The following is a 14,587-nucleotide window of genomic DNA, read 5'->3' on the forward strand; positions in this document are numbered from 1 at the left end:
GACATTTATGAAATGACTCTTCCAGCATAAAATTATTTCTGGTATGGTTGTATGTCTATTTCCAAAGAAAAGTTGTCTTTGAATTTTATTCAGAGACTCTACGCACTCATTTAAGAAATGTGTTTTTTCCAAAGAAATGTAAAGTTTCAGAGTGAGAGGAAAAAAACTACAGATTTCACTGTACCCTTGCTTCGCATTTTATTATTTTTTCAGTATGTCAATCCTATTTCTAATCAACTTATAGTTTTTCTTTCTGTAATTCTTTTTCTTGGATGAATTCTTGTCTTTTTTTTTTTTTAAAGATTTTATTTATTTATTTGACAGAGATGACAAGCAGACAGAGAGGCAGGCAGAGGCAGGCAGAGAGAGGGGAAGCAGGTTCCCTGCTGAGCAGAGAGCCCAGATGCGGGGCTTGATCCCCAGACCCTGGGATCATGACCCGAGCAAAAGGGAGAGGCTGAACCACTGAACCACCCAGGCGCCCCAGATGAATTGTTTTCTAAGCGATGAATAATGTCACTTAAAATTATTCTGTCCAGTTTTCCGCTTAATGTAAAAGATGAATTTTTAGTTCACAGTGAGTTAGTGATGAACTAATCTACTACTCAAGTATATAGTACAAGGATAAAAATAATCTTTACTTATTCAAAGTGATATAGGAAGCCCTGGAATAGGTTATTCAAATCATAGATAATCAACAGAATGTGGAAATTATGCTAGTTGCTTAAGTAGCTTTTCTTTACTAAAAATATTATATATTTTTAAAAATGTGTTGATCAGTAATTACATAATTTATTTTATAGAGAAGGGAGCATGTTCATAACCATATATTTCATATATATTCACTTTTTTATAGCACAGTGTATACTAGTCACTTTTTTAATAGCACCTTTTTTTTATTAAGATATACTTCACAAAACATAAAACCCTGTATTTAAAGTGTACACTTCACTGGTTCTTAGCTAATTCACTGTGTTGTGCAGCCATCACCACAATCTAATTCCAGAGCATTTTTGTCACCCCAAAAAGAAATCCTTTACCTGTTAATGGTCAGTTTCAATTCCTCCCTTCCCCTGCCTCCTAAAACCATTAATCTCCTTTTTGTCCAAAGGGATTTGAGTATTCTGGACACTTCATATAAATATGACGATATCCTGGTTATTCTTTAAGAGTAGGAAATTCAGGGGCACGTGGGTGGCTCAGTCATTAAGCATCTGCCTTCAGTCAGCATCGGGCTCCCTGCTCAGCAAGGAGTCTGCTTCTCCCTCTCCCACTCATCCTGCCTGTGTTCCCTCTCTCACTGTGTCTCTGTCAAATAAATAAAATCTTGAAAAAAAAAAAGTAGGAAATTAATTTTTGTTTTTAAATTCAGTTTTTGTTAGAAATCTCTGATCCATAGGGGAGGGTCATTCAAAGCACTTAGTAGTAGAAGCTTGTCTTACTCTTACTTAGTACCTAGCAAGTGGTGGTGCCTAGCACACTGTTTTCTCACCAGTAGATTATAGGCGTGCAGAGATACTCATTCACTCATTCCCTTAGTCTTTCTGGCAGTGAGGCATGGTCCAGGGCAGCTGGAGTCCCTGGTACCCTGATTTTTCCAGCAACTTCCAATGTTTTTAAGATAACATGACATACCAATTTCATTTTTACTACATGTTATAGTATAAAACAGATTGAGAAACATAGCTCTAATTGTTTCAAGAAAATGTCTGTTTTGATTATGTTTCTAGTAATATGAGTCTTATGATCCAGCTTTGGAAATCAGCTGATTATGAGCTTCCTTTTTTACTTGCATTTACCTTCTTTTGACAGGAATACTAATATTCAAGTGATTAGAGGGAGACCCAAGTGGTTTGAAGCAGGCAGAAATAGGAAGAAAAAGGATAATATCTAGTTACTTTTGTATACATACTAGATATGTTTTTATAAAAATTACATACAACTGAGTATTGTAAGTTAAATAAAGTGTACCGAATCATACCTGTTTTAAGGGATTTTGTCAGTTTTCTTTGAAGGCTTTGAAGCACACATCCTTTTGCAATATAAATGTCCTTTAACACTTCTTAAGTTGTCTTAAGACTAGCCATATTTACGTAACAAAATAATAATAATGATTATTGTGGCAGCTACCATCTTACAAACTGTTACGGTTGTTTATTCTAGACAGACCTAACCAAGACGAGTTTTTTAGAATATCACCTAATTAATTAATTGAGTTAGATTGAAATGGGTCTGTTTAATTCTGAAACTTTTTAAATCGTTTTTAAAGATTTTATTTATTCATTTGACAGAGATAGAGAGCACAAGTAGGCCGAGCAGTGGCAGAGGAAGAGGGAGAAGTGGGCCTCCCACTGAGCAGGGAGCCCCATGCCATGGTCCATCCCAGGATCCTGGGATCATGACCTAGGCCTAAGGCAGTCGCTTATCCATGGAGCCACCCAGGTGCCCCTAGTTCTAAAATATTTAACATTAGTTGGCAAATAGTAAGTTTGGGGGGAAAAAGATTTTCTCTCTTTTAAGTTTTGGAGTTTTAAAAAAAATGTTGTTTTCATCTTCTTTCTTTACATTTACCTCCCTTCAAACTACTTTTTATTTTATTTTATTTTATTTTATTTTATTTTATTTATTTGAGAGAGAGACAGTGAAAGAGAGCATGAGAGGGGAGAAAGTCAGAGGGAGAAGCAGACTCTCCAAGGAGCAGGGAGCCTGATGTGGGACTCGATCCCAGGACTCTGGGATCATGACCTGAGCTGAAGGCAGTCGCTTAACCAACTGAGCCACCCAGGCGCCCCCTTCAAACTACTTTTAGAGTTTGAAAAATAGCTGTCTGAGGCTCTCAGTTTAATCAGCCCAAGAAACAAACTTGTAGGGATTAAATGGGTTAATTACATATGAAATACTTAAAATAGTGCCTAGCACCGCATAAACACTTCATTAATCTTAATTAATAATGTAATTGGTAAGCCCTCCATTCTAGGCTAGATGTGATACCTTTCATGTCTCTTTTCAGAGAGAATACTCAGCTTTTTTTGAATACCTAGTTATTTTAACATTGTTCCTTATTTTGATATCCCCAAGTTCTTCTCCAGTTGTAAACATGGGATGTGAATACTTCAAGCATGTCTTGATCACTTACTAGGCAAGAATATTTCGTCTGAAAAACAAATTTTCAAGTGCAGTTTCCTATTCTTATTCTCTTGAATGCACAGACATAAGAAGAGGAAGAACAGGAAATACGTTTCTTTGTAAATGCCAACCCCATTCAGTTAAAAGCAACTACCTTGAGCAGAGTTGAAAGAGATTCTGTGACTGTACCCTAGCTCAGTGGAAAGAATCCCATGACACTCATTGCTGCCATGAGTATAGCATAAGAATGACATCACAATTATGATATATTTCCCATCTCTGATCCATATCTACTTGGTACCCAGTCTCATGCTTTGACTGTCCATATGTAAATTCTTATTTAAGGGTGTACATAATTGGTATTGGTTCTTAGTGAGTCTGATACTGTTGTAGTTAAAAGAGCATTTGTAATTAAAACAGAGGGTCATTACCAGTACAGACCTTACATGACTAGGTGGAATTCCCTTGGAATAATCACTGTATTTGGGTCAGCTGGTTCTTAGCCTTGTGGACTCAGAAATTTTATTCTTTACATATACAATTCTAGGTGTTGGTGTTGGGGGAAAAATGTAACAAACTAACAAATAAAAACCAGGATAACAGTTTATAGGAAGAATAATCATCACATATACCAGATACTTGTGTCTACGGATAACTAATGCAAAAAAAAATCATCTGTTCATAAAAGGAGTTAACAAGGAAGGGTATTTTGCCTGGGCCTAGACTGTAGGTAGAGAGAAAAAAAGAAAAAGTATTCCCAGAAATGTTATAAGCACATAGGCCCACCCAAATCCTCCATGGATTTGGCATTTTAGTGGTAGGGTGGTGGCCTGGGATCCTCCAAGACAAGAAAAAAGAACATAAAATGGCTCCTGAAGCACTTGGCAAAAACAAACATAAACATTGAAAGGAGACACTCCCAGCTCAGACTATGCAGGATTTCCTCAGATTAAGCCCTGAACTCGAAATCTAGAATTACAAATCATACAAGGAAACAGTATACTACTAAGAGAGAGAGTCAGGAGACAAGAAACACTAGGATTGTCCATGCAGAAACTTAAAGTAATAGATTTATCAGATAGAGACTCTGAAGTAAATATGTTTAAATGATTAATGACTCAGATCTCTATACCTGAGGTATTCTATACACAGCCACATGAAGAAAAATGCTTATCAGAATTAAAAATTCTGGAGAATTAAACATTAAATTAGACACAGATGAAGAGAGAGGTAGTTAACTGGATCATAGATATGAGGAATTATCCAGAATATAACATGGGAGAAATGAAAATTTGTAAACATATGAAGGAGAGAGATAATTCAACATACATCTGATAAGATTTTCTAAAGAAGAGAATAGAGAAAATAGAGAAGAGGCTATCAAAGAGATAATGGTTGATAATTTTTCAGAACTAATGAAACCTACATCTTTAGACTTAGGAGATATAAAGAGCCTGAAACAGGATAAATTAAAAGAAATCCACACCTAGACATATCATAGTAAAATTACTCAAAACCAGAAGAAAAAAGAAGATCCTAACAGCAACCAAAGATAAAAGATGACTTCTAAAAGAACAATACTAGGCTGACAGTGGGCTAATATCATCAGAGTGCTGAGATGAATTAACTTACAACTAGAATTTTCTACCTAGCTGAATTATCATTTAAGTGTGACATAAAGATATTTTCAATGCCTGGGAGAATTTACTATTAATACAGCCTTGCTGAGTGAACTTCTAAATGCATTTCATCCTAATGAGAAGGGATGAAGTGCAAGGGAAAAAAACGAATGTTTGATGTGGGGAACATAAAAAAGCAAATCAATGTTTCCATATCTTATTTCCTTTACCTTGGGTATGGGGAGTATATGGGATTTACTATTACTATAAACATTTTTCTAAGGCTCTATATACAATAGAGCCAAGTGTGACCTTGTATGAAAAAAATTTAAAAATACTTTTTTAAAGGGAAAAATTTTATTGTTAATGATTCATAAAAAATAGATTAATAGTGATTGTTTCCAAATTGTAGGTTATCACTAGTTTGGGTTTCTCCTTATCATTTTCAGTATTTTATATTTTTATAAATTTTTATTTTTTTATTATTTTAGTTAGGAATGAACTATTTTAGAGTAACATTTAACAATACTTCTTCTTTCATTTAGATCTAATCCTTTTTATGAACCTAAACCAACTCTTTCTCCAAATAATTTGGTAACTCCAGTTCAAGAACTAGAAACTGAAAGGAGAGTGAAAAGAAAAGCTCCAGCCCCACCAGCCATCTCACCAAAGACAGGAGGAGTAAATGAAAACACCGTTATTTCTGCAGGAAGAGATCTCTCCACTTCTCCTAAGGTAGGAGTTTATTCTTAGTAAAAACATGTATTATATTTATCTTTTCTTCTCCATGCAATTTAATTTGAATTTTAAAAAGTCACTGTTTGCTATTTTGATGATTTTAAAAGTAAAATCCAGGGGCGCCTGGGTGGCTCAGTGGGTTAAGCCGCTGCCTTCGGCTCAGGTCATGATCTCAGGGTGCTGGGATCGAGTCCCGCGTCGGGTTCTCTGCTCAGCAGGGAGCCTGCTTCCTCCTCTCTCTCTGCCTGCCTCTCTGCCTGCTTGTGATCTCTCTCTGTCAAATAAATAAATAAAATCTTTAAAAAAAAAAAAAAAAAAGTAAAATCCAAATAAATCTCTTTTACTGTAATACTGTGTATATGTTTGGGAGCCTGTAAATTTATAGAAGAGTATGACTGGATAGTTTGAGTTAAGATTTTTTTAAATGCTGTTTTGAAATAGAGGAAGAAAGGCATTATAATTATAGGGACGGTGCTTTAAAGAAAGGATACTCTAAAGCAGTCCGGTGTGAGGGACAGCTTGCACTGATATAGAGGAATGAATAGAAATCCTCCTTTGAGAAATGTACTGGAAAGATTGAGGCCCAGGGCGGAGAAATGCTTTATTGAGCAATTTCAATATTGTCATTTTGATTTATGTCAAATTAAAATTTTGGCCTTATTATCGCTATTTTTAGAAGTTTTAATGCATAATAATTACATGAAAAGGTAAGACACGTTGTTGGAACAACTCTAAAGCTTTTACATGATTTGTTTGCAAATAGTATGATATCTTGTGTGTTTAAGGTAGAAATGTTGGGTTTAGCAAGTTTTTTTAGGTAAGTAACTTTTCCCCATCAATTCATGGGTGTTTTGTTCATATTACGTTATTTAATTCTCACAGGTAGTTAAGGGGAAAATAAGGTGAACTTCAACTCAGTGGGATGAAGTAAAGATCACAGGTCCCTTAGCCAGTAGACAGAGGATTGGAACTGGCATTTTCATTAACTGTGTGATATCTGGGCTATACTCTACCTCAGGTACCTGGGTTGCTGTTTTTTCTCAAGGGCACTGAAGTTCAGTAATTTCTTTTGAATTTTTCAGTTCATTCTTTGGTTTTTGTTAAATGTCAGACCCAGAAATTGTCTGTTTGCCTGTATTTTCATTGTTTTAGAGAGAAAGTTCCCTGCGGTTTTTACTCTGCTATTCTGGAAGTCAATCTTCAGGTGTTTGTTTTTATAATCAGGTATTTTTTAACCCTGTAACTCTAGGAGGAGAAACCAGGATAAATTTCATCTTCTAATTGACGAGGGAAAGGTGGAAGTGGGATTACCACTCTAAATGGAAGCAGCAAATGGTAGAAGTTAAAGCAAAGGAGATGGCCAATTCCTATACCCATGAGAGGGGGAAAAGAAAAAAAAAAGACAATAATTAGGGCACAAGAATTCCTAAACGTATCCCTTGTCTCCCAAATCTCTACTCCATTGTTTACTCCCTGCCACATCCTCTCCTATACTCCATCAGGAGTCTGAAGCTAATCAAGAAATCCTAATCTCTTTCTAGGGGAATGAAAAGGAATTTAATAGTGCCTATTGTATGCATTTGATCCATAGAACAGCCTGGGAAATACATACCATTATCTTCTTTTTTAATATATGAGAAACTGAACCTTAGTTAAGTAACTTGCTCAAAATGTTAAAGCTAGTAGTGACAATGCCTGCATTAAAATTCAGGCCCTTTGAGTCTAAAACCCATACTCTGTATTATTTGAACTTGGGACCCTTACTTATCTTTTACTTCCATTTTTATTTGTTATACTAATTGAAGTTACTGAGTAATGAGATCATGGATGTTTTTTTTTTTTTTTTTTTTTTTTTTTTTTAAAGATTTTATTTATTTATTTGACAGAGAGAAATCACAAGTAGATGGAGAGGCAGGCAGAGAGAGAGAGAGAGGGAAGCAGGCTCTCTGCTGAGCAGAGAGCCCGATGCGGGACTCGATCCCAGGACTCTGAGATCATGACCCGAGCTGAAGGCAGCGGCTTAACCCACTGAGCCACCCAGGCGCCCCATCATGGATGTTTTTATTGTTGTTGCCTTCTGTACAAGGTACGAGATAACATTTTCTAAAAAAGTTTATGCTTCAGAATAGAGGAAGTCACTCTTAGGTTTGACTAGTGGTATCGAATTGTTTGATGGTAGCCTGGGGTTTCATCAGATACCTCAGTGTTCTACTCTGAAGACCAGGTATAGAGGCTCAGCAGCAGGACACTGGCTCCCTGTTCCACTTCCACAGCAGAAATCCATATTCATTCAGTTTGTATGTTGGAATTCATGTGAAATTTCATTTTAAAAAATGGACCATTGCCAAACCAAAAAAAAAAAAAAAAAAAAAGGAAAATACTGATGACATAATTATGTATGAGTTAAGGAATATTAGAATCAGTAGCATACTGACTAATAAAAATGATAAATGACAGCTAAGAAAGTGCAATAGTATGGGGTGTATTCAATATGCATGTGTTATGTATGTATGTATATTTAAATATGTATCTATTTCCTAGTAGTTCCTGAAGACTTTGCAGTATTAAAGCTGAGTAAAATAACTGACCATGTTGGTAACCTTGAGTCAATCTGAAAAAGTCTTATTTTGTATTGTATACCATATTCTGTTTAGGGAAGCAGGAAGGTGTCTTTAACATCAAAACATTTCCATTAAAATTATTAAAAGAGTTTTAATGCTTTTATGGTATGCTTCTGGTCAGCTGTTTTCCTTATTTGTAAATTGAAAGGAGATAATAGTTCAAATAAAGCTTTTGGGAAAAGCCAGGTTCACATTTTAGTCGAATAATAAAAGGATATCACACCACAATTGTTTGATGTAACAAAATGCCAGGCTGCACTCAGTGATAACTTGACTGCAGAAGCCGAAGAGCATTCATTGTCATAAGATGACATGTGCTCAGGCAGATGATTAATTTCCCCACCTGTCACCTGAAACTACTTATTTTATGAAAAAGAACTAAGTTCAGAATTTAAACAAACAAAGTGATAATAAGCATGTACTTATATTGCAAATAAAGTTCAAAGTACCCCGAAGGCAGCTAAAGATTATTCAGTGTCGTAAATCTATGTAAACTCCACACTTCAGACCTCTGATTTCTGTACTTGCAAAGTGATAAAATCACAATACTTTTTTATAAGATTTTATTGAGAGAGAGCACGAGCAGGGGGAGGGGTAGAAGGAGAAGGAGAAGCAGGCTCTGCACTGAGCAGGGAGCCTGATTTGGGGCTTAATCCTGAGCCAAAGGTAGATGCTTAATTGACTCAGTCACCCAGACACCCCCAAACCATAGTATTTTTAAAGACAACTTAGGAAAAAAGGCCAGTGTGGAGAGAAGTAACCTGACATTAAATATATACAACCATTCAATAAAATAAAGTGATAAGTTAGGCTCAGTGGTGACTGACCATCATTTACTAACTGTGACTGTAAGTTAATGAAATATATAACTCTGAATTCCTAAATACAATTCATGCAGCATAGTATAAAATGCAATTCAAATTATGAGAGCAGGTTTAGGAACATAACATTGTTGGTGAATGTATTTGCTAAATTATATTATTAAATATTATGTACCCAGTTTCATAAAAATCAGAATATATGAATAGCCAACTATCAATGACAAGAAAGAATTAAAATAAACTTACATTTTTGTGATAGCATAGAGAAGAGCTCCACTGCACATTAGATGTATGATATAAGCCTGGTCAAGTGGAGAAGGGCTCCCGCAAAGATACTGATTGGTGAAGCTCCAGTGGTTGACAATGATACTACTATCCAATTGTTCCATCTCTAAAAGTGAAAACCCCATTTATCTCAAGGCCCAGCTAAATAACTCAGGCCTCCACTTTATTGTTACTTCTTTCTAGAAAGTTCTGGCGAAGTCCTATGCTTTACCCTTGTGTGTTTTTGAACTTGAGTACAGATTGCAGTAACTGTGAGAAGCCCAGGGTGAACCAAAGTTAAAATGACATACAGCAATTCCTTTGAGTGGTCCTAGCAGCAAATTCAAACCGTAAAGCAAACACCCTTTTCAGCTTTTGCACAAAAAGACCTCCTAGAAAGTTCCTTAATTCATTTCTATCTGTACAAAACTACAGAATGATCCCGACAGGCCATTTATGCCAAAAAACAATGAGCCCAAAATTGAAATGTTAATATCCTCATATGTACATTGAAAATGTCTCAAACTTTCCAAGAAAAATAATAAAAAGCACACTGATCAGAATTTAATGGAATGCAGTGATAAATACACAGTTATTTTGTAAAATAAAATGTCAAACTGCATTCAGTGACAATGGGATCCAGGGGGTGGGTAACTTGCCTATAAATTTTTTACTTACTTGAATATCTTTTTTTTTTTTAATTTAAATTTTTTTTATAAACATATAATGTATTTTTAGCCCCAGGGGTACAGGTCTGTGAATTGCCAGGTTTACACACTTCACAGCACTCACCAGAGCACATACCCTCCCCAATGTCCATAACCCCATCACCCTCTCCCGACCCCCCTCCCCCCAGCAACCCTTAGTTTGTCTTGTGAGATTAAGAGTCTCTTATGGGGGGCGCCTGGGTGGCTCAGTGGGTTGAGCCGCTGCCTTCGGCTCGGGTCATGATCTCAGGGTCCTGGGATTGAGTCCCGCGTCGGGCTCTCTGCTCAGCGGGGAGCCTGCTTCCTTCTCTCTCTCTCTGCCTGCCTCTCAGTGTACTTGTAATTTCTCTCTGTCAAATAAATAAATAGAATCTTTAAAAAAAAAAAAAAGAGAGAGACTCTTATGGTTTGTCTCCCTCCTGATCCCAGCTTCTTTCATTTATTCTTTTCCTACCCCGCAAGCTCCCCACGTTGTATCTCCACTTCCTCATATCAGGGAGATCATATGATAGTTGTCTTTCTCCGACTGACTTCTTTCGCTAAGCATAATACCCTCTAGTTCCATCCACGTCATTACAAATGGCAAGATTTCATTTCTTTTGATGGCTGCATAGTATTCCATTATATATATATACCACATCTTCTTTATCCAGTCATCTGTTGATGGACATCTAGGTTCTTTCCATAGTTTGGCTATTTTGGACGTTGCTGCTATAAACATTCGGGTGCACGTACCCCTTCGGATCACTATGTTTGTATCTTTAGGGTAAATACCCAGTAGTGCAATTGCTGGGTCATAGGGTAGCTCTCTTTTCAACTTTTTGAGGAACCTCCATGCTGTTTTCCAGAGTGTTTGCACCAGCTTGCATTCCCACCAACAGTGTAGGAGGGTTCCCTTTTTTCCACATCCTTGTCATCATCTGTTATTTCCTGACTTGTTAATTTTAGCCATTCTGACTGGTGTAAGGAGGTATCTCATTGTGGTTTTGATTTGCATTTCCCTGATGCTGCTTACTTGAATATCTTAACCAAGGCAAGATGTTCCTCAATAACACTGACTAAATGGCACACTCTTGTATGTATCACCTGTTCTATTGGTTAGTACTCTTGGTTATATCTATTAAAAACAAGCCATTTGGTTGAAAAAAAAATTTTTTTAACTTAAGCAAAAGGATAACTTGTTTTAAAGACTCAAGGAGATTGTACAGAACCCTAGGCAGAGAATACAACTGGGCCTCAGGAATCAGTGACGATTTTATATGCTTCTCTCTCTGGAATGTCTTCAATCTGCCTTTACCTTTTATTTATTTATTTATCTATTTTTTTCTGGGAGCCTTTACCTTTTAAACAATAGTTTTGTCCAGCCTGTTTTCTCCCTGAAACATAGTTTATGTTTTGGAATTCACTATCTCCCCCTGCAAAGCTATGCTTCTTTCAGGATGACTGATTTTAGCTAAAGGTTAAGGAAAAATTACACTGAATCAACTGTTTTTTCTTAATATGTGGAGCCTCCCAGAATTGTTATTTTTTAAGATCCTTTTAATCATATGAGTCTCTGGTTAATGGGATTTCAGTTGGAATTGGAATTATCTGTGGGCAATAGAAAGCCTCAAATGCCAGGGTTTTGTTTTTGGTTTTTTTTTTTTTTTAATGTTTGGGTTTTTTTTGTTTTATGATTTTATTTTTAAGCAATCTCATCACCTAACGTGGGGCTTGAACTCAGAACCCTGATATCAGAAGTTACATGCTCCACTGATGAGCCAGCCAGTCACCCCTCAAATGCCAGTTTAAATAAAAGAAAAATTTATTTCTGTCTTTGAAAATGTGGAAGGTCCATTGCCAATACTGTAACCTCACAAGGGCATTAGGGTCCCAGTCTCCTGTTTTGCTGACCCCGCATCCTTGGCACAGACTTCCAAGACAGCCATCTTTGAGCCACAGCCCCTGTGCCCCATTCCAATAAACAAGAAAAAGACAAAAAGCATTCACACCTACCTCTAGCAAGGGACATTAGAAAATAAACCTTTATTACTGGGCAGTTGTATTACCCAGTTAAAAATCAAGAGCTCTAGATCTAAGAAGGAAGAGTAGAATAAATATTAGGGAATAGTTGGCAGGCTGTACTGTAGAAAGCTATTAAAATGTGAGTTTTATAGTGGAGATGCAAATGAGCCCAAATCTTGGTATCTGTTCTATGAGAATATCTGAATAATAACTACTTGAAACAGTTATTTTTAAATGACATTTGCAAACCAATCATGGGCTTCAAAGGAAAATCATCAGAATATTTTGCAACTGCGCATGAAGAAGTCTAGGAACAGTAAGTACTGCAATAGAATGCAAAAACAAAAACAAACCCACAGACAAACAAACAAGAAACTCAAATTAGCAAAAGTTAAATAGTATTTCCTTCAAAATCAGCTCACTACATTTATATAATGATGTCTGAATAGATATGGTAATTTTCAGAGCATAAAATTACTGGTAAGGATACTGAGGAACCTTCCTCTTTTTTTGGCACCTGCAATATCAGTTCTAAAATATATTTGGATATAGGTACTGCTGGGCCTGGACTAGAGTGAAGCAAGAGAGGCTTATATGACACAAAATTTAAGTTGGCACTTGTCTCCTGTTGGAGAAAGGGCAGATTTTACATCGGTACCACCCTAAGAGTGAATGCGTCCTTGAATCTTGTGCTCTAAGGCACCGCCTTGTCTCACTCTAGTCCAAGCCATGGTGCACAAATAAGGCAGATTTGACAGACAAATGTGCAGTAACTGTAACCCACTTAAAGGTCTTTGAAAAGTGGAAAAATGAGCAACCATAGAATCGAGAACATCTCTAAGAATTTGCCTCCTGATTTTTCTGACTGTATTTAATGGGAAAGATAGAAATGCTAACTTCTGTTTGAAAACAAGTGAATGGGGTGCCTGAGTGGCTCGGCTGGTTAAGTGGCCAGCCCTTGCTTTCAGCTCAGGTCATGATCTTGGGGGTCCTGGGATTGAGCCCTGCGCTGGCCTCCCTACACTCAGCAGGGAGTCTGCTTGAAGATTATTTCTCTCCCCTGACCCCATTCTCTCTCTTTCTCTTTCAAATAAATAAATCTTAAAAAATATATAAAAATAAAAACAAATGAACAAACCATGATTAGAATGCCTGACTTTTGAAACAAATTTTGTATAATAATTAGATGTGATTTTGAGAGGTTATTCTTTTATATCAGTATATTCTGGAGTAACTGAATTAAAGTATGCGTCACAGTTTTCCAAGTGAAACTTGAATTGACATTTTTTTCCTTATAGAGACAAAAGTGTTCCCATATAGAAAAAGAATCTGAATAAGTAAATAAATTATGTGTGTACTTTGATGATAAAGGATGATTAACAAATTTGGCTGATTTGCTAAATGCTCTGTAGAGTCTACACAGTTAGCAACAGATGGTAAAGTGAGTATTATTGATATAAATTGGCAGGACCACTTTAGGGTACATTGTTGAAAAATGTGAAGGAAGCACCGGTTACTTACCCTTTACTGCATGAAGAAGAACAAAATATCTATGGTGTTTGAACAGATTCATGCAAACTATGACAGAGCCCTTCTCAACTGCAGGTACTGGATAGGCTTAATAGTAAGAAAGAGACAAAAACAGAGAATGAAAAGAACCACAACAGAGTGCACAGCAGGGTAGGACCTGGGTGAAGCAAAAGAGGCAACTAGGATGTAAAATTAAGAAGCCATTAACTCTTGAGTTTGTGTAAGTGCAAACTTGGCACTTGTTCAAAGTCAAGAGGTAGTGTCTCCTTAAATGTTGGCAGTAGGTGCCTTATTATTAAGGAGGTGCTTTATTATTAAGGAGATACTCTCCATGTCATGCATGAACCTGAAACTATGAGAGCCTCCTTAAATTTTATGCAAAAACTTGGTGAAAAGGGGGGACTAATCTCAATCATCAGAACAAATGACCTCCTGTAAAACAAACTTACCACAAAAACAGAAGTTTTTCTTAAAACTTAATATTAGTTTTTTATTAGTATTTTTAGTATCATTCAACTGGCCATTCCATTAATAAATGAAATCAACAAGTAGTCACCAAAAATAATGATCTGAGGCAAAACATTCATCATGGGTGTATCTAGATAAAGAATATATGGCTTTTGGGGCACCTGGGTGGCTCAGTGGGTTAAGGCCTCCGCCTTTGGCTCAGGTCATGATCACAGGGTCCTGGGATTGAGCCCCACATCGGGCTCTCTGCTCAGCAGGGAGCCTGCTTCCTCCTTTCTCTCTCTCTGCCTGCCTCTCTGCCTACTTGTGATCTCTGTCTGTCAAATAAATAAATAAAATCTTAAAAAAAAAAAAAAGAATATATGGCTTTTTATTGTACTATATTTTCAGCTTTTCTGTAGGTTTGAAATTTTTACCCCAAAATGGTGAAAGTAATAATTTGGGAATAGGAAAGAGCTGTTAGATATGAAAAGACACAATTAAAAATTTTTTAGATTATATATAGCTGATAGTTTATTGTAGAACATCAAATTAATGAATAAGAAGACAAACTTAAAAAATTCTTTGTAGAATTCAAGGTGAAAAATGAAGAAATTAAAACTATGGGAGAGAGAGCAAAAATAAACGCTATAGTTAAGAAATTTACTACATTTATTAAAGGAGGTGTAGAGATGAGAACAGATGAGGAA

General features: G+C 36.3%; 1 protein-coding gene across 13 annotated transcripts in view; it reads left to right on the forward strand.

Moving 5' to 3' along the window:
* The window catches only part of EHBP1 (EH domain binding protein 1), a 360,247-nt gene that overhangs the window by 186,788 nt on the left and 158,872 nt on the right, over positions 1-14,587 (forward strand). For all 13 annotated transcript variants that reach the window (XM_004742041.2, XM_004742042.2, XM_045077893.1 and 10 more), the window contains one exon: positions 5,291-5,480. In XM_004742041.2, the coding sequence (XP_004742098.1) occupies positions 5,291-5,480 (190 nt within the window). The remainder of the gene's footprint in view (positions 1-5,290; positions 5,481-14,587) is intronic.

This window comes from Mustela putorius, unplaced genomic scaffold (assembly GCF_011764305.1).
Source record: "Mustela putorius furo isolate JIRA1106 unplaced genomic scaffold, ASM1176430v1.1 tig00000224_pilon_pilon_pilon, whole genome shotgun sequence".
Classification (NCBI taxonomy): Eukaryota; Metazoa; Chordata; class Mammalia; order Carnivora; family Mustelidae; genus Mustela; species Mustela putorius.